The sequence below is a fragment of the Liolophura sinensis genome, chromosome 7 (genome assembly GCF_032854445.1).
Source record: "Liolophura sinensis isolate JHLJ2023 chromosome 7, CUHK_Ljap_v2, whole genome shotgun sequence".
Classification (NCBI taxonomy): domain Eukaryota; kingdom Metazoa; phylum Mollusca; class Polyplacophora; order Chitonida; family Chitonidae; genus Liolophura; species Liolophura sinensis.
In genome coordinates, this window is record NC_088301.1 from 36,752,728 (window position 1) to 36,779,108 (window position 26,381).

At 35.8% G+C, this 26,381-nt stretch overlaps 1 protein-coding gene across 9 annotated transcripts in view; it reads right to left on the reverse strand.

Annotated features, from left to right (window-relative positions):
• LOC135471907 (synaptonemal complex protein 2-like) overlaps positions 1–24,829 on the reverse strand; it is a 60,698-nt gene extending 35,869 nt beyond the window's left edge. For 4 of the 9 annotated variants that reach the window (XM_064751338.1, XM_064751337.1, XM_064751336.1 and 1 more), the window contains exons 1-15: positions 22,625–24,827; positions 20,181–20,315; positions 18,763–18,849; positions 14,398–14,422; positions 12,868–12,954; positions 11,559–11,643; positions 10,925–10,959; positions 9,542–9,684; positions 9,239–9,294; positions 8,339–8,384; positions 7,608–7,712; positions 6,901–6,967; positions 5,646–5,830; positions 3,900–3,971; positions 3,144–3,254 (exon numbers count right to left, since the gene is read on the reverse strand). In XM_064751338.1, coding sequence (XP_064607408.1) covers positions 3,144–3,254; positions 3,900–3,971; positions 5,646–5,830; positions 6,901–6,967; positions 7,608–7,712; positions 8,339–8,384; positions 9,239–9,294; positions 9,542–9,684; positions 10,925–10,959; positions 11,559–11,643; positions 12,868–12,954; positions 14,398–14,422; positions 18,763–18,849; positions 20,181–20,315; positions 22,625–22,729 — 1,344 coding nt within the window. In that variant the 5' untranslated portion in view covers positions 22,730–24,827. Of the gene's footprint in view, positions 1–3,143; positions 3,255–3,899; positions 3,972–5,645; positions 5,831–6,900; positions 6,968–7,607; positions 7,713–8,338; positions 8,385–9,238; positions 9,295–9,541; positions 9,685–10,924; positions 10,960–11,558; positions 11,648–12,867; positions 12,955–14,397; positions 14,423–18,762; positions 20,316–22,624 lie in introns of those variants that run through there. The other 5 variants (XM_064751333.1, XM_064751335.1, XM_064751341.1 and 2 more) reach the window with 5 other exon arrangements.
• Between the last annotated feature and the right edge of the window lie 1,552 nt (positions 24,830–26,381).

Below are 26,381 nucleotides of genomic sequence, written 5' to 3' on the forward strand. Positions count from 1 at the left end.
AACAAATGTCGCCTTCTTCGGCACCAGCATTTTTTCTTCTATCAGAATAGGAAAAAATATTCACTGTTTAGTTCCTGGCATGGTTACTAATCCGCACATAATCATGATAATACATATATCAAGTGCTACATAAATTTCATAGGAATATAACAATTGTAGTAAAATAATAACTCAATAATTTCAAGTTTTGTGGGGTAGACCTACATAGGTATAAATGACTATTCTAACAAAGTTTTGGACTGTAAATGGCAGACTGCTGAGATTTTCAATCATATTTGCCATTACCAATGAAACAACAACAGCATGTATGAGTGAAGGAAGATCAGTTTCTCCATGTGTCCTGTACAGGCAATATTTTGGCCACGCGAAATGAAAACACAACACCATTTGCCTGCAAACATAATGGCCAAGCAAGCCAGATAATTTGTCAAAGAAACCATTCATGGGAGGAACCACAGGAGGTCAGATTATATCTGATTATATCAGAGTTTGCTCGCAGTTTATGGCATTCATAGCGGGGACCTCAGCATGGAGCTAATCCACTGCCACAGTACTGGCATGTCTGGACAATAACCAACTAGGCCTGATTAAAGAACAATAGACTTCAGTGCTATTGACCAATAATGTTCACACTTCACTTGTCATCACAAAGTTGCAGGTTGTAAGTTTTAATCACTACAAAAACTATTGAAGTTGGGTGGTCGCCATTTTGAAAGTGGCTGCTTGAGGCAGATGGACGCTGATTACAGGTGGACGTATGTACAGGTTTGACTGTATTATCCTATGTTCACTAGGTAATATCCAACATCTTGTGCTAATATCCAACGATCACATGCGTCTATTCCACAGCAGTTATCTCCCAGAACTGAGAGCCCTCTAGTCTGCTTGTTCGTAAAGTAAACAAACGGACGGTGGTAACAGCTCCCTTATCGATGTACAAATTCAGAGATTTAAAGTACAACTCAACAAGGTACTGCTTTTTTGTTGTAATAAAACGGATGGATAATGCATGCTGTGGGGTGGGACATCAGGAATTGTCAGCTCTCAACAAGTCAGTTTCAACTCAGGCTTCGTCCTCATTGAATATGACTTCTCTCGAACTGACAATTCCTGATGTCCCATTCCACAGCATGTACTATCTGTATAATATTTTTACAGCTTTTGGTGAGAACTTACATCATCTCCGGTTGTCTGGGAATGTAGTTATGAGTTTACATTTCCACTGACACCTAATAAATTTCGTCAAGAAACGGGAAAGCAAAACTTGGGAGTCATGCATTGTCCTAGCTCACCTTTTTACTGGCTCTAATGAGTGAGAGTTATGCTAATGACAGACCATTCACTAATACTTTTCTCCTCACCACCCCTGCCTTAACAGGTAAGAAACCTGAAGATACATTGTGTCATGTTTATAGCTAGTGTGTAGGCAAAGGTTAGAGTGCCACAATACGGTCTAAACGTGACTGCATGTACATGTAACAGCCGATTAAGATTCGATCAGGATGGTGTCAACATCCGCACATAGGCTGGTTACCATAGTCATATGATCCACCTAGGATCCGTCCCACATCCGATCAAGATGAGTGTAGGATGTGCGGACGATACGCATAGATATCGTTAAGATCAGGCAGTACTGTAATAAGTAATTAATGTACACTGCTGTTAACAATGAAAGGCACATACAGCTGAAAGAAATTCATAATCTCTAAGTTGGTTCAGCTAAATACAAAAATAAATTGCATGTGACTCCTATTTAAAGCCTCCTGGGCATATATTTTCCAAAAAATGTCAATTATGAGAATTATAGCAGGAAATCAATCACTGGTCTAACCTGTTTGCACGACATAAATGTAAATGAGGCAGCTCAAAGATTCCAACAATGCAACGTTCGTCAGTGTAAACAATACAATACAGTGAAAATTGTAAGTCTAGTAAACCAAATATGATTTTTGTTTCTATCGATGGTGTTTTATAAAGTATTTGTAATTGCCAACGATCTGTAAGGAATAATTGAAGTTACATGGTAGACCGCATAATTACAACACAATGCCGTGTCTAACATTTCATTGAACATCTACAATCGCTTAGATAACAAGGGGAGATAACTGACTAATAGGTCTTCTAAATACAGTAACTTAAATGAGTTGATGGTCGAAATTCCGGATAAAACTGAACATTCAATTATTCACTTTAAGTAAGATATATGTCAGTAAACCCCCAGAAGTCTCAACTTTATGCAGATGATACCCAAAATAACAGCACAGTTTTTTTGATGTCACCAATATCCCCCTTTAATGCTGTAATTACTTTCTGAACTGTCAACTGGAAGACATGTAGATTAAAATTTCTACATCAAGATTTTGGATGCTGTTGTAACTTGAACATTCACTCTGGCTTGGCATGTTTTCAGTCTTTTTTTTATCAGAGCATTTATGAATCAGCCATAGGCCCAGAATAGCAACGCAAGTCAATTATATTTTTAACTGTCGTTTTCTCACTCAATTGTAAAACGTATACCTGATTGTAACAGTGCTATACGAGACAAAGAATCACATACTTTCAGTTTCTTGGAGAAAATTTACCAGAATTAGATTTATAACAAGCACTATTAACTGAACTGCAAGATTCTACCCACCAACTATACTTGTTGAATCTAATCCATCCAATTCACTGAAATTGTTAATATCATTTATGCGCTAAAAGCTGCAAGCTATGTGAAGGTATTACATCCCTAAAAATATTGTTTTCTTATTTTCTTCTTCAATATAACAGCAAATTTTGTAGAGACAAGTATTACATCTAACTGCTCAGAATCTGTCTGATCTGGGTAACCACAAAACAAATTTAAAAAATTTTTTTCATCAAAATCTGACAATATGACAAAGTTATTGCATGAAAACCAAACCAACCATGAAAATGATCAGAATCAAGGAAATTGTTAAAGTTACAAATAGATCTGCTTGTTTTGTTTTTTTTTTTCAATTTGACTTGAGGTTACACAACATGAACACAAAATTTTATCCAAATATTAGGAGCAGAAAGTTACAAAATTTGTTAAGTGTATATATATAGAACATGACAGAGCTTACAACAACTCTTTAAGTGTACATTTTGTTGTTGCTAGACATACAAGAACAAAATACCTCAGATACCTTGGGTGTACTGCTGGCATTGTTGGTGGATGCTACATGATCTGTTTCTGGTTTTTGATAGTCAGATTGCAGACTGCTCATTATCACATCCTCCCTGATTTGCTGTCAAACAAAAACAAAACACACAATATTCTTAATTTCACTCTCATCGGAATTTAAATTTTCCCATTTAAAGGATTAGCATCCAGATTTTGTTTTTTACCCATAATTCGTCAGCTTTGTACATACCATCCTATTGAGATAATAAAAATTAAGAAAAAAAAGCATATAAGGCTAAATCTAATAAATCAATTGACACTCAAAATTTCCCGCTAGCACCTCTCCATATTAGCTTGACCTCTAAAGTAGAACATACATGTAACAGTTTTGCGACGTCAGAGGAAAGATGCATTAAGGAACTGATGTCAAACTAATAAAAAAACTGTCTGAAGTGAACAATTTATTTCATGTAGAAACTTGTAGGTTCAGTTGAAGCTAAAATGGAAGGCAAGGTTGCCCATGTTGCGCTTATCCAGATATAGTACCTGATGTAGGTAATGGTAAATATTTCATCTTTAAACTTAATTGCCTGGCTAATTACATACATGTAAATTCATTTTGCCATTGTCCTCGGAAAATGTGAGTTGTCAAATTTTTAAGAAAACAGACGTTTTGTCAGGACCAAGAAATATAGTAACCATGAATATTTACCTTGACTTGACTCAGGCTTCATATATCTAATACTTGAGAACTGTACATGCATCTTACCAATTCATGGGTCTGTGATCGTATATTTAGAGCAAAAGGAGTAACAGCTGTGGATACTTTGTCTGGGTTCCTCTGTAAAGCAAATGAAATACAATGTTATTTATCACAGATGATCCATGATAAAATCAAAACTACCACCCCTTAGCTCTTGATATAAAACCCATGGCCATTATCTATTTACTTGATTGGTGCTTTATGTCATACACAAGAATATTTCACTAATACAACAGCAGCCAGCATTATGGTGGGAGGAAACCCAGTATGAGCTGACCTCACAGCAACTGCACTGGTGAGAGAGTCCTGGGTTATTGCGTCGTGCTGGAATGCTAACCACCTCAGCCACAGAGGCCTGATGACCATTAGCACAGATGACTGAAATTGCCAAGTGGAATGATCTGCAATGTTTTTAAAGGATAGTGCATTTACAAACTCTTCTTTTAATTTAACAATGACAACGCTAAAATTCAGCACGGAATTATAGTACATTGGCCTTGATAAAAACATTACAAATATGTGGTATAAATTTGGTAAACTTGATATTTTATAGGAGATATTATGCTTGCAAGGAACTAGGCAATAATACTGAGAGAAGAGGCTGTCACTAATATCTCTTTGCAGCATATTGCATAGTGAAGGCTGAACATTATAAATATTTGTTCGAGTGAAAGGTGGAAATGGGCAGTTATAATATTCAGCCATGATGGTGAATGCATATACCAACCCTTATCCTCAAAAAATCTGAAGAGTAAAAATCAGGACTTTACGATGCAATTTGGAAACATAATTTATCTGTAAGATTTTGACTACATATGCCAAACTATGCACCATGTCCATGCTTAAATTTGGGTTATGCGATTACCTAGATCTGAGCTTCCTTTCTTAGCTTTCGTACATACAGATCTGTACTCCTCCAATTATTAACCTGGAAAACTGTCCTCAACATGTCAAAGCTATATTCTACAAACACATGTTTCCTGTAATCCTTCAGTCATTCTTACTTCATATCACCTAGTTATTCGTAAATAATAAACACAAATGTACCTGTTACATCAGTATTAAGCCTTACAAACTTATCAAACTTTTTTCAGATACTTTCAATTTGTGTTGATCCCATTCAGCATTGTGCACGGCATTGTATGGAGAGAGAGTAACTCGAAGAATGACTTGATTGAAAACCAATAAGAACACCATCTGAAGGGCGATTGCAAATTGTATAGAAGTGTGTTTTACTAATGTACAGAAAAAAACTATGATCAACTATGATTATCTCAACTGTGGGAAGAGCAACCAAGTCAGCCATAGCAATGGAGTCACATGATTCAAAAATGGCGGTTGGCGAAGTTCTGAAGCTATCCCAGAGGATGTGTCAGTTACATTTGCATTATTTGGGATGTTATCGTCTATATCATTCTCGCATATTAAGGTGATATGAATTAAAAATAACTTTAAGATCATGGGACACCTGATTTTGTGGGGTACAATGTTAGAACTTTTGATAGAGCAGGGAACAGGACCGAATTCCAGGTTAGTGAATGAAACAATTCAGAGTGGGTAATGTGCAAGCTAAGCTGGGAGCATGGCCAACCGATCTCAGAGCTACATGCAGTCATTACTATATATTGCAGAAACATACCATGGGCATGCAACTGACAAGGCACTTCTATTCAACGTACAAGTAGTTACCTAGCATGTAGAAAATACTAATGTGCTCTTAGCATTTGAAAGGGTTTACTTCTTTCTACTGACCTTAAATTTTGTCCAATTCAGTTCTTCACCAAAACAACCAACTAAGGCCTCTGTCACGGCAGTGGCAAATTTTAGATCAAATGAAAGAGTGGCATATTTCTCTGTCTGACCAGCGCACACAAATGGCACACACTTCTCCAAGGATGTCTTCAGAGAGACAGTTAATACAAGAAGGTTCTTTTCCACTGTCAACATGAATAGATACATGTAGGTTACAAATATGTTCTAGTGACAAATGTCATCACATTCACTATTGGGAAGAGTGGGGGGGAGGACGGGGTGAGGGGGTTGATGGATTTTGAAGAATGAACCATTGCTTTAACATAGCCACCACGGGCGTTTTCTGGCCCAACCAAAAGGGATCAGCGCCTCACCAATTTGGCTGACTGACAAGGAGAGGTGCATTAATTGGGTAATGTGACTATCACTGGAGTCTTGAGAGCTAAGCTGGGGATGGACGATTTGGGGAATCCAGCAGGACATACCAGTTCCAAATTGACACAACAATCTGTTGCAGAGGAGGGTCAGACTCAGAGTTAGGAATGACAGACTAAATCATTTACAGATCCAATAGTGTGTGTTCACTTTCCTCCTCCTTTACACGTGTATTTATTTACCGTTGTTGTATAAGTGAAATATTCTTGAGTATGGCATAAAACACCAATCACATAAATAAATACATAAATAAATTTACATGACAGAGTTGTACCTCTTTAACACCCAGGCAAACAGAGTACTTTGCTAGCCTTGCTTTAAAGTAAATAATCAAAGTTTACTGTACCCAGTTATACAGTAATTTTTTTCAACAATATTTTATCCAAAGAAAGGAACTGGATAGATTAAAAGTGCAATAAAAATTATCCTAGTTTTGACACAATCTTTTCTTTCGATGAAAAAACATCAGATGCAAAAGATATAAATTTCAAGCAGCCGGAGAGCTTTTTTTACGGTATGTCATTTCCCTTTTAAACATTTTTCACTGCTTGACAGCAAATCAAAAAATATGTTGTTTTCAAGATAAATGGATACAGTTAAGTTATGCATGGTCTTCAGGTAAACTAAATACATAGCTACTCAGGCTGCATACCAAAATAGTAATTTTGCGTTAATCTTCATCTTGGGCTGTTCCAATGCATCATCTCATATAAAGCTTATTGACCAAATATATTTCTGTATACAATCATTGCATAACTGTGTAACTAAAAATGTGATATCACACAAGTCTAGTGAAATCTGTGAATCATGAAGAACTTACCTTCCAGAATATAAGAATGAACTTGACTTTTGCAAAGAGATACAATCTCCCACAATGTCTCCTCTCCCTGGGCAAAAAAAGGTTATCTGATCAATCAATCCAACCAATTCATGTAGAGACTGAGATTAAAAGAACTATTAAACCTATAAATGAGCAGCAGGACAAAGATATTGTTCAGCATCAAACAGTATATGTAGTTTTACATCTGCAACCTGCTTGGTACATTGCAAAATTGCCATGCAAATAATATTTATACTTTTTTAATAATGTGAAATAGCTAGACTGCCTGTAGTATAATTTAACGGCCTCCTTCCTTTGACAAGTACATGTAAATGACTAACTTTCCAACATATTTATGGTAAAGACTTGCATGTTAATATTACTGGATGATGAATGGCGTTTAGCAAATGCAAAGCTATGCAAAGCTGTGCAAAGGGCATACGAGAGCAGGTAAACCTAGTACACAGCAGTACCAATTAACTTATCTTATTTAAGTGTTAACCAAGGATATACAATGTTATGATGATGTTAGTTAAAGGTTATGGACTGAAACAAAACTGCTAATTAACCCTGTGAGGGCCTCAAAATGTTCCTTAATATTCATCATACATCATAATTCAATGCATGTATTTTGGTTTAATTTCCAAATAAAAGGAAAAAGTATGTAAATGTACATGTTACCTACAGTCTGAGATACATATACATACCTGACTATCACATAACTCCTGTTCGCAAAAAAGGGTTATCCTGGATGATCCTGTATTGAAGTCCACCCAAAATTCTGCATTGTTTGGGTCCTCTGGCTTTTTTAGCTACAAGTTCAAAAACCAATTATTCTGGGATTCAATGAGAAATTGTAACAATGCAGATCAAGCTCACACATCATTATATATCGTGAACATGATATTTCAAAACCCAAATCAGACTTGATGCGAGGAGGATCAAAATTTGATCAGAAACAGTAAATAAGCAGTCATTGCAAACAAACCAATCAGAATCAAGGAAATTATTACGCTTGCAATACTAAGGAAATGATCTGGCTTGTTTTTGAGCTTTTTTTATCACTATCAGACTAACAATATATGAAACAGTTATTTCAGACCATCAGAAATCAGGAAAATCTAACGATTTCAATTAAACATGCAAAACTTAGGTTCAGGTCAAGTTGGATTATAACATTGATCCAAGGGTCGGAACAAAGAGACTCCTGTTAATATTCCCACATCTTTGTCAAAACTGAGTTTTACATTACATGCTATATAGCCACCTCATCACTGATGGTCCAAATTTACCTCTTTTTCTGACTACCATGTCATTTCCTTATAACCTTATCTTCTGATCATGAACAGTCAAATTAGTAATCAGTGGACAAAAAAAAATACAATATACTTGATTTTAAAAGTTTTAATATAATGTTTTAGATAGAGAAAATTCATACCTCTTGCAATCCTAAGCACGCTGTTAAACAGGATAAGGAAATTACCCTGAAAAAGTGATGAAGTCAGTAATTCAGAATACAATATAGAAACAGTTTTTTAGTGTCCACCTCAAAATCGAATGGCCTGAGATGAAATCCCTGTTGGGATCATACCAAAGACTTACAATGGTACTTGTTGCTGCCTCCCTTGGCACTCAGCAGGGAGAGGGTAGAGCAAGGAAACAGGACTGGTTAGCAAAGGTGTCAATGTAATGGTGACTTGGTGTGATGACATATCTTGAGTCTTTGGCATGATACTTCTGCAGTGGAAGCACTTTGATGGCATGCAAGAAGAGACAGTATATATACACACACCTAATGATTCACCATAATACAAATAAAAAATTGTTGAGTTTGACACAAAATCCCAACCACACATAAATACATACAACTACTTTTTTTTGAGGCGATATACACAACTGCAGAGAAACTAATGTTAGATAGTATACTTTCTGAGACCTGCCTTTCTAAGTATGGCATATCTAGGTCAAGTATAATTTTCTCTGCATAGTGATAATTCATCACATACATGTGCTCCAACACCAAATACCATAAATGACCATAAATTTTGTCCATGACTAATTTGCCCATTTTTCCTGATTCTGAGAGTTCTATTGATTTTAGAAAGGTGTTTTGAGGTTTACTTGGAACATCAGATAATACTCTGCAGAGAAATTTTAAGTTTCAGCACCAAAAACAGTATTCTGTCCCATTTATTTGCCTCTTAAAATGCACTTTTGTGGGTGAAATTTTAAGTCATTTAGGTAGATGCAAGTTACAAACAGAAAATGATCATATCATATATTAGACACATTTCTTCACACAAAACAACTTACTAAAAGGTATCAGTTTTTTTATTACCTTGGATATGATGACCCTAGCTGGGAGTTCAGTTGATTAAGGAATTGTCTACAATCCTTCAAAGATAGAAAAACAAAAATGTATATAAACCTCTGTACACCCTTATGTATGAACTTCATTTGAATCCTTTGATTTTTGCCAACTTGATTTATTAGAAGATACTGTTGGAGGGGTAAAGTGACACCCTTTACAAACACTATATATGTACATAGAAGTATCATTAAACATTGACCAGAACTACACATTAAATCTTGCATTTGTATTGGTAATCACAAAATTTTGATCAACAGATACATAACTTACTGTTTCAAAATCAGATACTTTTATATCAAGAAAATGCCTTGCTGTTGAAGTGTCAGAAAAGAATTTGGAAGAAAATCTCTTCCTCTGTTGGCTAGGGATAAAACGGAATAGGCACTCCAACACACCAACTTGTATTTCATAATCTGAAATTAAACGAAGAGAAATGCAGAAATGATTCAGCAATTTCTAACTTTACACTTTCACATCATTTGTAACGTTATCAACTTTGTTTCCCTCTAACTGTTAATGATACAAATGGGCCCTCATCACACATTTTTATTCAACCAGATAATACCTATACAGCTCACATGCTTTAATGCGCTTCAGTTTCTTTCTTGAAAAGCATGTGATTTCTTGAACAAATCATAACAATCAACACAAATTAAATTCTTCAGCAGGGTTTTGCTTTTAATGGGAATGCAGGAATTGGATTCTTGTTAACCAAAACTAAGGAAATCTGCTTGAAAAAAAAACAGATTCCAATTCATTATTTTATTTCATTGTACAAATAAACATTGTTTCAGATCATTAAAGTTATGAACATAGAATCTTTAAAATCTGTTTACTTTTATACATATATAAGTCCTCTTTCAGAATATGTCTGTTTTCTTATTTGACTGACTAATGTTTTATTCTATTTACCTGGTGAATCTTCTGACACTCCTAATGTGCAGGTGAGCTAAAGAGCTAAATTTAAAGCATCACAAGCACATGGTCATAACACTGCCCAGCTAGCAAAAGGCCAAATTTCAACTCAACAACACTGGAATCCAATGAATTAAAGGAACACAGATGAAATGTTAGGGCTACAAAAACCTAATGGACATGGTACAATGTAGAAATAAGAACTATGCTTATTGGTTTCCATTAAAGATATTGTTATACTCTTGTACTGAGATGTTGTAGTTTCCTGTTGTTAATACCTGTACTTTAGGTTGAGTTCATGACTCCAAACAATTTACATGTCTGAAACTTTACATTCTACTGGCATTAGAATAGGAATTATTCAATTTGATTGTACGCCGTACTGTTTTTTTCCACCAACACTGTAAATAAATGATGATAATCAGGCTACAGGGTAAAAGATTTTCTTCACACTTCCTTGGTATAAGTAGAAACATAGTCATAGTCTGTTTGTATAATAAAGGGTTTTTGAATTATGATGTTTTGACATCACAGCAATGTTCCTTTGTGAATTAACCTACTGTTTTGGATGACTGCAGATCATAATTCAGAGTGAATGTAATCGCTTTTAGATGGTGTTTCCTTCATAGTATGTATAACTTAAATTATTAAATTTCACACTTCAGTAGCTGTGATGCAAGGTGGGTTGCTGTAACATCAAATTTGACTGCCTCTTATATACATGCAACAACAGCTTACCTCCTGCAATAAAGACCAATCCTGACACTGCCTGCCTAAGAGGAATAACATATAACATCACAAATAAAATGTCATTCTCAGGAGTTATTTGACCGCCTGCATGTTCAACATCCACATAAAATGCACACAAAAATGTATCTGTTTCTGTAAAGTTTTGCGAAAGCAAATGTATGTCCCGTACCCATTTGAGCCCTTAGAATATTTGCAATGTCAAAGTCCACAACAGAACCCAAAAGAGCCATTATTTTGTTGAAAATGGATGAAAGAGCTAAAACTTGAACTTGGTTTCCATCTTGTCCCTTTGAAGTAGACAATGCACAATTCGAATTCAGAATAAGCAACCATTTAAAAAAAAAATGCACAAAACTGTCAATTAATTATGAGGAACTACCAGTAGAGTAACTTCCGCAAAAAATCCAAAGTCCACATAATGTAAGTTTGGTGTAAAAAGGAAGAAACAGCTCAACGCTTGACCTTGATCTATAAGATAGACATACTGACAAAAAAGGTCTAAACTTATAGATTACTAGTCCCTTCCAGTAGCAGAAGGGAACTAATTAAATAGTTACAATTTACATGTACAATACATAGCCATCATTGTGCAACAATATATTTGAGACGTTTAAAGACTTACAAGGCATTCACTATCTCAGCATCTTGGAGCAAAGTATCTTGGACACTTAAAGAGCAGCGTTCCATCAGTAAATTCACTCTTTTCACTGCCTAAAACAAAAAGGTAAAGACATGCTTTTCGAATATTTATCTTAATTTAAGTATAATTTACTTGTTAGTTTCAAGAGACTTTGATTACAATAGTTTGGGAGTAAAAAGACTTTATCGGTTCCTTTTGATCATGAATATTTCCATCATACAATGGCAACCAGCATTATGGTGGGGAAACCCATAACCAACTGCAGGTTGCTGGTCGACCTTCCTAGAGGAAGCCAGCATGAGCTGGACTAGAACTGACAGCAACCGCATTGGTAAGAGGCTACTGGGTCATTGCATCGCACAGGCACGCTAACCATGGAGAATGGAGACCCCCAATATGGTACTTTAATACATATAGGGGGCATATGATACATTTGTACTCTGGTATCAGAGGACAAATTAATGTACAGAAATTGAAATATTTCATAGACCAATAGATACATGCCTGCACCATCCACAACTGTTTTAAGGCCTGCTCACAAGAGAGCTCAGGATGCACCTCAATTCAACACTGACTATTAAATAAGAAGCAAATTCCAGAGATCTGATATCCCGCTATTAAAATACGTGCATACAAAACTTGAGTATGGATTTAGCTGATTTTCATGAAATTAGCTACCATAACAAAACTTAGCAAAACTACCTGTGAAACCACAAGACTGGTGTTACAAGCCTTTTCAGCCGTTTGTTGAAAAAAAAAAAACAAGAAACACAAAAGCAAGTACAAAGCTTGAAAGTGAAATACTGGTAGACAAATTAACATGTGGGGATATACCTTAGCACTTTATCTGTTCTGATGTAATTATGATTAAAACAAACATGCTATCAATTTAACAGTGATGTTACAGAATTTGCTATCTTTTCTGCTAAGTAGTATAAATATACATAAATGGAAGACATGATCAATGCATGAACTGTCCACAAAGTTATTATGAAGAAAAAGCTTCAACTCAGTAGTCCACTTCAAATGTTTACTATCGACAAAAAAAGACCAAAAGCTCATAAACATTGATGCTAAAAAAACAACTACATATTTTCAACAAATTTTGATCCAGAATTTCATATTAGAAAACGAACTCTAGATGAATGATTGTCAAACTTCAAATCTTTTTTCAGAAAGCAAATAATTTTGAAAAAATCACAAAATAAGGATCACAGTCATTTATATACCAAAACTGTTTGAAGCAAAGCTTAAATCATGACATGGCAGACACAGTCAACATAAACCGTACTTGCCTCTAATGTATATAGCTCACTCTTGCTTCTGAGGATCTCATGGAGGAATTTAAGGCCATACTTCTTCACTAATGTTGTTTTAGCTAAAGGAAAGAAACACATGGCATAATCTGCAAGCATTTAATGGGAAGTCATACAAACCAGAAAGTAAAAGAGGGAACCATGCCAGAGATAATAAAATCTACTTCTCTCCTTGCCTGATTAATTAAAAAGCAACCCAATGTAACTACTAGAAGTTTCAAAATTGCTCATGTGGGCTTAAGCCACAAATGAAACATACCAGTTAATTATTTGCTTTATTTGTTTATTTGGCTGATTGATTAGTGTTTATTGCTGTTTTCAAGAAGTTTTCACTTTTGGTGGACAACACTATGCATCGGTCACGTCATTTTATCTACATATACCCAGAGGACCTTCGTTCTGCAGCAGCCATACAAGCAGGAGCTGGATTGCAATCTCACTGGTAAAGAACTGTTTGCTTCAACCCAATGAAATGTTTGAAGAAGTTTTGCAATTGTGACACTTCAATTATGACTTGTGAATAGGCCTGCTCTGAATTACCTCCCTTTCTACAGATTAATTTTTGAGGAGTGAAACTACATGTGGGAACTCACCTATTAAAGTATGGACTATATAGGTTATGCCACGATAGTCAAAAATCTTTTTTAGACAACAGAATGCAAAAATGTTAAAAAAAGGCATGAAATCAGTCTTTGAGAGTTGCAGAAATGTAGACAGATCTCAAATGAAATCAATGTCTTTCAGCTTAAAGGTAGAATATATAACATTTAACAGAGTTAGCCAAAGCCATGTATTTGTATTTAATTAGGGCCAGGATTTTTTAATTATCTCTGAATGGCTTAAAAATATGCATAATGTTTATCCTGGCCTTCCAAATAGGTTTACAAAATTAAAAGCTGTCTTAAAGCCATGTCTTCAACTAGCTAAAGCTTCTTTTAACTTCAATACTAGCCATTTTCTGAGGCCCCACCTAACCAAAGCTTACTCCTACAAACACACCTCTACAATGAAAGAGTGACAACAAGGGATGTGATTTGGTGCTGCTTTATTCAAAACTTCAGATCAATACAGTTGCCTTTTCAGAAAGGAAACAAAAGATCAGAAATTTTGTAATGTACACCTCAAGCCAATTATGGAACACATTCTCATGTTATTGCGCCTTACGTGTATGCAAAACCCAGTGCACAACACATGAAGTACTTTTTGGGATACCACCCTGAACCATACCATTTACTTTAACCTTCATTCCAATCCACAAATGGCTATGTTGTCAATCAAGAATGGAATATCTCTGTTATGTTACTGTGCTGTACAAATATATGTATATCAAAGCTGAGCTCAGTACAGTATTTTTTTTAAAGATATCACACTTAACATTTACCTGAAGATTGTGTAATTATGACATAAGCTAAGCTTAGTAGAGCTAAGCTAAAAGACTACACATGGTAAAGGGCCACACAGTGCTGTACTTGAAAGAAAAGAAAACTGAACCACATAAGACTTACCATTTGCAGTTGTTGCTGATATGGCCTGAAATCATATTGAAGAGCAATAACATATTCAGAAAACACCAGTAGCGTGCCTGATTTTATAGCAGTTCGTAAAACTGTGTAATGGTCAACTCAGGTGATACATTGAAATACTGACCGCCAAACCAAAATAAACACGATATACACATGTCAGATATTATTCTCAGATATTCACAGATATTATCCTTGAGAAATATAGAACTTTGAGAACAATATCCCGATGATAAAATGTGTCTTCAGATTGGCCATTTCCTTGTATGCATAAAAAAAGTATTATTACTTTATGTACCTGAATGGGGGTAACTGTGAAGATAAAAAACAATAATCAGACTGTCATTATTTTTAAGAATGTCGATGTTTAGATGATATCAAAGACATACACAAAGACTCAGGCACATTGGTGCCATACTTAGGGGCAGTTACACAGTCTGTGTACATTATTGCACTAACTACCTATATGAAAGTAATTATGAAAATAATTACCCAATTGTAATTGAACTTAAGCATGGAAAAGCTTAGACAATAATGAACATACTTCATGGAAATAGGTTCAACACTTTAGGAAGAATTACATGAACAAAATCTGAACACATGGACAAAGCACCATTATGCAATGTCCTAATTAGGTTTAATTATGAAAATAATTACCTGAATGCCAATAACATTAAAGAACCATTCCGGTCCACACACATTTCAGGGTAAAATTGCTAGTGTGCAACATGGCTACCTAGTATGGACAAATAGGTATCACAGAGATATGTTAAGCTTCTTGGGAAATTCAAAGACCCTATTGTGCAATTCAGTGCACTATGTTTAGTTATTTCCATACAAATTCCTGATGTGACATCATATTACCCCCATTTGACGCTACGATGACTTCATAAAATCCCAGTATATGTCTCCTGCTCACAAGACCATATCATCTGTGAATGAGCTTCAGTGTTATTGAAGGAGCTAAAATAAAAAGCTTAACCGGACACCAACACTGGCACTATTCCCCACTCTCACAATACCACTCCTTACTTCATTTAGGCAAGCTAAAAATATTCCATTCATACAGATAGTAAACATAAATGCTACACATACAAAAATTTACTGTTAATGTGTCTTTAAAGTGAAAGACAGTACCTGACTATTGTTAATGTCCACTGAAAGAATACCATCTGAAGTATCTTAAACTGGCATTAAATATTTTTTTACCTTTTTCAAACCAGTGAAAGTTTAGTGAAACTTCTTGAAACAGCTCCAGCACGTCTCTATTATCGAGAACAAAGTGACGTGACGTTTACTCTAGCTCTCTAACGTCGAACATATTTTCTGCAAAATGGTCTAATCAGTAGCGCATGGCAGATAAAAGCTGTCGACTTTGGCAATGAAGGCCCAAGTGATAAATATAGTTTTCTCAGAAATTGGACATACTGGAAGAATATTTCTTCCACTGATTGAACCGTTGATACAGTAAGCCTACTATATCAACAAGTAACTCCTTCGACCCTGTTTAAATAGCTTATCTACAGATGTACAGCCAGGGTATTACTGGTTCAGGTTGTAGCCTCCAGGGGGGTTGTGCTGAAGATCTTCACCCCTATTAAATGTTTAAAAAAGTACAATAGGATTGTTGTACAACCAGATTCATGCTGGAACAAATGGAAATAAAGCTGAGTGCCACTTCTGAGGCTGATCTTGGCATTCGACTGTCGTTGGATTTTATGCTCCAATTTTATAGTGGTGGCTTCTCAGATAAAAGCAGTGCTGACCTAGTTATCACAGACATCAGAGAAAGCACGTTGGCTTAAACATGGCGTTTCAATAATTTTACTGTATTTTATGAAAGAAAAGACATACTGGAAGAATATTTCTTCCACTGCTTGAACTGTTGATACAGTATGCCTACTATATCAACTCTAGCGACACTGTTTAAATGGCTTAGCTGCTGTTGTACAGCAAGGATATTCCTGGTTCAGGTTGTAGCCTCTGGAGGGGTTGTGGTTTTGACCCTAATAAATGTTTACCAATTACAATAGGATTGTACAACTAGATTCATGCTCAATTCTGAAACAAATGGAAATCTAAGCACCACTGAGACTGATCTTGGCATTCAACTGTTGTTGCTTTCTATGCTCAAAATTTGTAGCGGTGGCTTCTCACATGAAAGCAGTTCTGACCTAGTTACCTCAGACATCAGAGAAAGCACACCGACTTGAACAAGGCATTTCAATAATTTTACTGTATTTTATGGAAGAAAACTGAAAAAAACATCCCCTGTGTGCAAGAAAGACGAATGAGCAAATTCTTTAGTTGTAATAATTTCAGAGAAAAAAAAATTATATCATAAGATTTAATTAATTTTTAGCCAGCATTGTCCAGTGAGATGCCATCGGCATCCCTAATGAATTTTGCACTGACTTGATATTTTTCTTTTAGAAACTGCTGACTCGACACTATATGAACAATAAAAAATTTATTTGGGGAGATGTATGCAGTTTGAGCAGAGACAGTATGCTACTGTCCAACAAAATTTGTGATATCGCTGATGAATATTACACATCATGTAAATCCACTGATTTTATGTCCATGGTGGTTTGTAAATGATACAGGCCTGCGCCACAACACTTTGTGAAATGGCCCTTCGGCTACACGTAACTAAATCGTTGTAAACGATCTCAAAATGATGTCTTATGCAGTAGTTTTGTGTTATCATATGTGACTTTATGGACTAAACTGGTGAAGGCTACATCACAACTTAGGCTGCCATATCTGATAGCAACGTGTTTCACTGGGTAAAATTCTCAAGATGGCTGCCTCGACTCACACCAGCCATTTGTGTAGTATTGTGAGTTTGTTCTACGTGGTTTCAGTGAAATCTCATTAAAATAATAGGATATGATACTTTCTGGAACGCTTGAGAATCCTGCTTTCAATTGAAATGTTTTAGCAAGGTGCTGTCTTGTTCTTTAATACAAAAGTTTTTTTTATTTGATGCTTTGCTGCTTTAAGCGTGTAAAATTTATGACTAATTATATGTATATACACATGACGTCATAAGTAAGACCAAAAGTCTCTTAGCAAGTGCTTTTAACATGGCTTTGAGCTGGGGCAGTTTGAGCCATCCCCAACGTGATGGTAAATATTTCACCAACGGAGGTCGCTGGGGGGGGGGGGGTTCACAAATGAGCAATTCACATAGGGCATCTCCTAACAACTTGTATCTCCTAACATGCACATACATCCAATACAAAACTGTGGCTGGTAACCAGGGCTATAGGAGATAGCTCTGTGGAGCGAGTTCACCAATTGGACTGGCAGGACTGCAAGTGGTAGTGTCAAGAGACATAAAATACTATGTAGCAATTTAATAGTATCCAGGGTTATTGTCTTCCATATTAACATGATAGCAGGGCGTGGTAGACAGTTTTAATCTATGCACTGCTTCTCAAGTGATGGAATGAGATGTCAACAGTGAACTATTTTATTATCAACAAATTTTTAAGCCTCATAAGTAAAACAGACAAAGGGAGGTAGCCTTCGAAACATTATTACAAACACAAACACTTCAGCATTTCATGTTAGCACTCCTTCCATTTGCAATGGAATTATAGGTTATCAAGCTGCTGCTTTGGGACACCAAGCTGCTGCATTGAGATTCTGCAGCTTAAGGTTAAGCAAAGCGTGATGTTTGAACATGATCTGAAATAACCCATAAGACCTAATGGTTGCATACTTGTTGCTTTTCCCACTCAAGAGTAAATGTCAAGACATTTAAGTTCAATTATCAGTATGGTACTGATTTATGCCCAAACTGAAGTTCAAGTCAATGGATCATGAAAAATTTGTTGTATTAAATGTGCGAAAGGTTTACCAAGAGTACAATTCATTAATCAGTATCGTTCTTTCAAAGAACTTGCAATTGAGGTCATCCTGTTCTTGTTTCTTCCAAATCCAACTTGTTAGTGGTGTCATTATTGGCCATAAGTTCGCACTGGTGGGGCCAGATACAGTTCAGATGTCTGTGTGAAGTTTGTCTCCTCACCCAACAAGTTCTCCTTGCGGAAACTTATCTCAGCTTTAATACTTGCCATTTTATCATACTATTTACACTATCATACTTATGTCATGAGCAATAAAATGGTTGTTAAAACAATCTGCACAATTTTGACAGCAACCAGCTTTATGATTCATAAACATCAGGTTTCCACTCATTTCCATAATTAAAAAATCTGAACCAGAAAGAGATATCCAAATGTTATTCTGTGATCATTTCAGCCTGTTTTAGAAATTTAGCCAAATTTTGTTAGATACACGTCAGCAATTAAGGTTTTTTCAATTTGCACAAATACTTACACATATTGCATCCATTATACACAAGCTCTTGGCAGGGTCAGCACCTTGGTTCTGATTCTCCGTGGCTTCTTCAAATACTGCTGAGAGCTATAGAGCAGCCCATAGGAGATATATTAAAAAAATTATCCAAGACAGGGAATAATCATACGTTTAATATTACGCTTTCTTTTCTTACCGTGCATGAGTAACAGTTTCTTTTAGTGTTAACAATTCATGGAATAAATGGTACATTGACATATAAGCAACAAAGTGGTGAAAAGCCCCTACAAACACAAACCCAACATCTGAACATTTTTAACAACAGTAATAAATAATATATTATAAAGCCTTGTGCGGGTGGTGCTTAATTTATCTGGTTGGTTAGGGTGAATAAAAGTCGTACCTGTATCAAGGCGTGTGACTCATCTTGATGCAATATTCAGCCTGGCTAACCTGATAAATCCTATACAACCCAACTATTTAACATATATACATGTACATTGGTTTGGAGATTAATTTGTGATCCCATGTGTCTTGTTAAGACAAGTTATCATTAAAATATTTCATTCTGGATACATTTGGGCACATATTATACCTGTAGACAAAATTACATGTTGCTGTAGTAAAAAATTAGATCATCCAATAATATTAAAGGTGTGACATGTAAAACAACATGGGAGTGAATACAGTGCAACAAACAATAATTTGTGTATCTAAAATTATGAGTATGTGCATGCTTCATTTTAGTGATGACCTGGATTCAATTTGAGGTCATGTGTGTTTTTTTTTTTGACCTCGCTGAAATGAACAAATGATATAACACTGTCAACCTTCAAACGGGTAGGCAAAGAAGGTGAAAAACTCTTCTATATCAGAAAATACACCAACTGAAGTTGACCCTTGTCATTTATTCGTAATGACAGAAATTTTGATGCTTCTCTTCACTAATACAGACATTTGAGTTGTTTGAATTGTCTACAAATCTTGATACAGAATGTATACAACTTATAAAAAAAAAAGAAATCAGCTAATATTTTGTTTCACAAGATTCAATACTGGTAAGTTTCCTACTTATTATGAAATATCATAGACATCAATGTCTGAGTTCACCAAATTTTATAACTGACATAAACCCATTTAGAAGATTACTTGTGATAGATGAACAGAGAAATGTAATAACCAATGTTCTTATCATAAGCTGGCCAAGAAACAAGTAGATTCAGAAACTGAGTATTTGTTTGGGAATATCATACACTTTTCACTCATAACAAAAACTAATGCATTAAGTCAGATTTCTCCGCTACAGCTCCAAACGTGATCTGATTTACAAAAAAGTTTTAAAAATCTGGATCATGGTGCTTTGTGAAAGTGGGCCCTGATCTTCGATATAATGGCAATGCATATTTAAAACATCAGCTTTAATCAAACAACATACTTACAACGTCAAGAAGTCCATGTTCAAGAAGAACAGCGATGAAATGTGTTTTATTTTCATTGTCCCACTCAGATAGCTTTTTTAGCGAGGAACTGAAAGATTCCAATAAAGCCAGAGTACAATCCAATGGTCTGGATAGCTGAAAAATACAAGGCAGGTTATTACTATCCATTTGTAGTTATTATAAATGTAAACTGAAAGAATAATTGAAGAAAACAGAAAACTATTTCTGATCTGCTGTAGAAATCCCATGGTTTGTCATTGTGTTTGAAGGACACATGAAACAAATGTACATATACCTTAATTCTTCAACCCTAGCACCTCCCTCTGCAACCAATATTTTGAAACATTCTAAAAGAACTATGGGGAGTTGAGAATTAATTTCCATAGTTTGACACAGCTTGCATCTTTAGTGACAATCTGTATCATTTTCATAATAACTGTATACATAATTTCCACTGAGAAAAATGGCTTTAGAGGTTGAAAATTTTGAAAATTTACTGTAATATGGCTTTCATTTCTTATTATGCAGCTTAGGATGTGTCCTGATATATATATAAATATATACAAACATGTAGCAGTATAGAAGTTTTCCTCGCCTTGTTTTTGCTAAGTTAAACTACAGGCATCCTAAATGATGATAACTGTCAAAACAACTCTGAGGGTGATGGGGTAGGAAGTGGTGGGTGGGGGGAGAATGGAAGAGTAAATACATAAATACGACATAACTACAGGGCCTTCACCTGACCGTCATCAATGACATTAAGGACTGTCCCTGATACCCAGTACACGAAGGATCTGCTTTGCGAGGCAGCAGATCCATGGTCAATCCTGGGCCAGGTCACACCTAAGACCTTAAAAGAGGAAGTTGTTACTTTCTCGCTTGGCGTTCAGCATTAGTGCAATGACTGCTTGACGCGTATCAGTATGATGACTTGGGCAGGGCAGATTACTTGTCTTCGGTAAGTCATATCAGTGAAGAAGCACTAGATAAAAGAGCAGTGGAAATCCATCCTGCAACAAGGAGGTGCATAACATGCACTCTAAGGACTCTGTCGTCGTCATAAGACTGAAAAATTGTTAAGTAAAACGTTAAACTCCAAGCACTCACTCACTCAATGCCATTAAAACTATTACATTTTTTAAATATGAGCATTTCAAAATGATGTCATGAAATTCTAAAAACGAAGACATAAAGGATGGACGTTTTCCTTACAACATTACTCTGAACAACTGAACAACATGGGGTCAGGGAGTAATGCCCTTACAAAAGATCTTAGGATGACCTTCACTGAGTTCAGCTTCTAAATGCACGTTGTAATATACTAATACATTGTTCATCCTGTCAAGAGCATCACTTCACTGACGCACCTCCACTATTCTTTAATAAATGTTATGATAGCCATCACCACCTAGTTCATTGGCATGGCTCTTGAACTCTTGGGCTGATTTCAGACATCTGAAAAAGCCTTATATTCAAAGTCATTTTGACAAACTAACATGAAGATTGAAAAACTTATTTGTACCCCCACTTTAGAACAGGTCACAAGGTAAACACTCAAAAAACACTTCTGTTGTAAGACTGAATCCTTTAAAACTAAGTATTTAACATTGGGGTACATGTAAAAGGTCCAGATGAGCTGAGGAATGCTGTACCCAATTGTTAAGGAAGGTAAGTACATGTACATATACCCATGTATGTAACTATGTTTGTCCTATGGCTTTTCACATCCCTACATCTGATCAACTTCAAACCTGCCAAATGTATTGCTTAAGGTCCAAAGAAATACTGTTATGTATTCCAAAATTGTGTATAGTATGCAAATTTGGCAATGATATCCAAAATACCAATTGGACTAGTTATTTAAAAAAAACTCCAGCTATTCTGATTCAGACATACTACAATACTGCATTGCTGTTTAACTCTGCAGAACTGCAGGTTTGTAAATATATACATCTGACAAAGTCAAATACAATTTATTTTCTAAAACAAAAAATTGATTTTTGTGATTAAGTTACACATTAAGTCATATGTCTCATTGTTTGCCCCGCGTCTGCCACAATTGTAAATTAATATCTACCTCTATATTGTCCATTGTATTATACTACCTGCCACACACATAGGGCGTTCTTGTTCAACTTACATTGTACAGTGTATAACTCATATACACATATTTATACCTTTACCAACACTCTCATTAATGTTATGAGTCCACTACGACCAAAGGAAAGAGGGCGAGGTTAACATTTATACCAGTATATCAAATTTCAATGACATTTCACAAAGAAAAAAAGACCCAGAATCAATTTCCCAACTGGCACACTGATTAATAAAATTAGGTGAAACTCTCATTTCTGTAACAGATAGCTACATCTGAAATATGTACTAAATATCAATTGGTACTATAGTACTATCATATAAAGTCAGGGCTAAACATTTAATTCTACCTGCTTTAGAACAGCCAACTTCTTCAGTTCTTCGACAGGACATCCTGGTTTTTCTTTGCACAGCATATGCAAGAAGCGTACAACATCCTCCAGTGAGCTTCTCATGGTGTAAAGGCTTTTATGGAAAATCAGCACGGTTCATCTCCTTCAACACAATTATATAAGTAACTTCAGGGGAGCATTTTTTCCACCTGTATCCTTTTAAATATGGCAAATGGCCATGTTTTGATTGAAGGGGTAAATTGTATTGTTGTCCATGCAGAAAGAACAAAAAAATATCAACATGGATATACAGTGCATTTCATAAACCATCCTACATTACTTTACCCATTTTCGACTTGTTGAGAGTTGTCTCCCCTCCTGCACAATGATGAAAGTGAGAATATTTACTTTGTCTTACACATGTTCACACACTTCAAACCACAAAGAAATCAAAATATAATGTAGCGATCGTGTCTCAATTCAGATGATTGTAATTTTATCGACGCTCTATCATATTAAAATTTAATTAATTTGTGTCCATTGTTTTCTCCTGAGTTTTCACTTTCACGTGCTGGTGTGTTCTTGAAGCAAACAGGTCTCAACTGTAACGTTGTGATCCACCTTCAACAGCACTCTGCAAAGGCTAATAACAGGTACATATTATATTATATCTATTTGACTGTTGTTTCACACTGTAGTCAAGGATATTTCACTTATACAATGGCCGCTCGCATTATGATGGAAGGAAACCAGGTAGTGCCCAGAGGAAACACATGATCACGCAGAAGAAACCCATAATCACCTGCAGGATGGAAACAAATTATAAGCACCCTAAGCTATAAAGCTTTATGTGAAACAGTTCTGTAGATACAGTGCTAACACCAAAATGTGAAAAAATTGAAAAAATACATTAATCACAGGGGCATAATTTTTTTTCTGTAAGAATGTATTTTCAATAGGCTTCTGCACTAATTCTTGTCCAAGAAGTTTTTTTATGCAACCTACTATTACCAACTATCATAGGTTGAGCGAGTGTCTTAGTGTCTTTTAACATGGAAGAGATAGGGAAAATAGGAGAAAATTGGAAATGAGATGGCCTTATTACAAACTCTGGCTAAATACATGCCTATTACTGAGTAGTAGGTAATAATCAGACTATGCATGGAGACAGTTTTAGAATGTACCATTTATGGCTCCTGGAATGCCAGGAAAACCAGCAAGGCAACCATTTATCATTTAAATAATTCTCATACTTCTCATATAAGCTTTACGACAAATTACAACGAAATTTTAAGGTTTATAAATTTTTATAAGGTCATATAAAATTAAGAGTATAGCAAATATATGTTTGCTTTAATTAAGAGCTGTTTTTATTGAGTAGGCCTACAATGAGCAATTCTGTGTGTTCTAGTGATCTTTATAATGACATCACAAGAAGACATGCAGACATCCATCTCAATATATTATACTATTTGGTAATGTCAGTAGGTCTAACCTGTTAGTATCATTGTACATTACACAGCAATTTATACACATCTCCTTCATACTGGTAAAACACATCATTACAAAATGCAATTTAGTACAACACTGTCAAAAATAAATGCGTAACCCAATTTTCACCAAGCTGTTAATGTAAACAGTGATAAATACATTCAAAAGTTTCAGAGAAGAAAACTCTCTCATTCTCTGCACCCAAAGGCTTGTTTGTCATGTAGTTTTTCAATGAAAGCCTTGGTATTGTGCTAATTTAGCAAAAAAAATAACATCCAGCATCACACTCTTCCTATGTTATGTCAAAGTTTATCCTTACGTGCCTGGCAAGATATTATATAATGTGCACTACCGATTTGTCCCCCAACAACAGCGTTGTTATCAGGCATTAAGGGAGAGTTGTTGTTACATGTGATTGCTAGAAAGACTAACATGCGGTAGTTTCAAATTACTGCTTTCCAACTTACTTCATATTTATAGTTTGAAGAAAACTTGCTCTCGCTAAATTCAAACAGAAACTAATATAAGAAGTTGGGGGAGCATGCACTGTTTCCTGGGAGTGAAACATTTCACTTCATAACTACTTCCCCTCCAAATATGGAAAAGAGGTAGTTACGAGGCTCTTATTGAAATCTAAATTTTTTTCCAAATGACAAATTAGATTCAAAATACAACGAACCTATTTCATTCCCCCTTCTTTCGGCATGAGAATCAAGCGGATGTTGCCAGCAGCGGGCGTAAACATCATCGAGTAAGCAGACGACAAGAAAACAACAGGCAGCACGTGACCCTTGACCAATGGCATCATTTGGCGGGAACAAAGAGGGCGTGTCAACACGTGCTTTTCTGAGGATGTAAGACTGATGTAAAGCCTGTTTCGTTTTCATAACACATCACACGACAACGTACAAAAGTCAAAGTAGTACGGCCCAGAAAATTACAATTACTAATTATAACTAAGTGTCTCACATTTTGCACAGAATGGCACAACTTTGTCCCTTTCCCAAAGTCATTTTCGATCCATTCCAAAGATGACTGTCACCGCCACTTGTATGAACTGTCATGGTAAACCGCAATATACAGAAAGCCTGTACATCTCTATTGCCTCTCTCACTACATCTGTTTCTGTAAACAGTTCTGGATTAATATAGCATTCTGTATCATAATGTTTAATATTGTTACCAAAACTGTGTGCATTCCCATGCAGACTGACCTAAATTCTTTAAATTGTCGGAATACGACAATACCACAAGACACGTTTTTTCTTAACCCTCGTTCGATGCACTTAAAATGGACGCGCAGTAGTTCGATTAGCTGTGTATAGCGCCACCAAGCGACAACAAAGGAAACTACTGAATGGAATGGGTGGGTAACTCTCGAGGTATTTCAGGCGTCTGAAGTTGCGTGTGCAAATATAACGCCGTTGCCACTTTGGGAGTTGATTTCGAACATTTGCCTAGTAATGTATAGTTTAATTTGTTAAGATATAATTACTTGAAATGAAAAAATATTGAACGCGATAAAATACATTAGTTTTTTCATCCATTTTGTAGTAAAACACGTGCCATTTGCAAGGGAAGTGATTTACAAACTCAGCTGCTATAAGCGACTAGATCCTAATTATATTAAAAAAAATGTGATTGATTAATATTTATACATTTTTTATTTACAAAGCTGTTATGTGTTGTTCCTGTCAAATGAGTGAAATGTCGGCTGTCGTCACTACACCACATTTTGTCTTGCAGCTGGATGCTCTGGGTCTGTTTTCAGAAAATAAAGAGCCTGGGAGTTAAAAATTGGGGTTTAGGCGCCAGTAAGCATCTATTGTTGTAAAAAAAAAGTCCGCAATGTTTCTAGCGTGTAAATCTAGTGTTTGGTCGCCGTAATTATGAACGCATAAAAGCTTTATGAGATGCGATAAAAGCGTGGTTGCGGGAGTTGTATGTATTGTATGAAACAGGCGACCAGCAATAACGGGACTGTTCTCTTTTCCCTGCAGCTGAACGGTTTCTACAAAGACTTGCCCACCGGGATTTAAGCCGAAAGCACACAAAAATAAAACGTAATATTTAAATTTAAGGAGTGATTTATGGCTACTTAAGAGCAGATGAAAACTATCAAGGCTAAATGGATGGACAAAAAATCGAAGTGAGTCGATTGGCGAACGCCCGTCACGTACCTTGTGTCTGGCATGGTAAGCCTTGGCAACTCCAGATTGGCCAAGGTGTTGATACGCCTCTCAAGTTCTAACTGTAAATCTTGACACGACTTCTGCCTTCCCAAC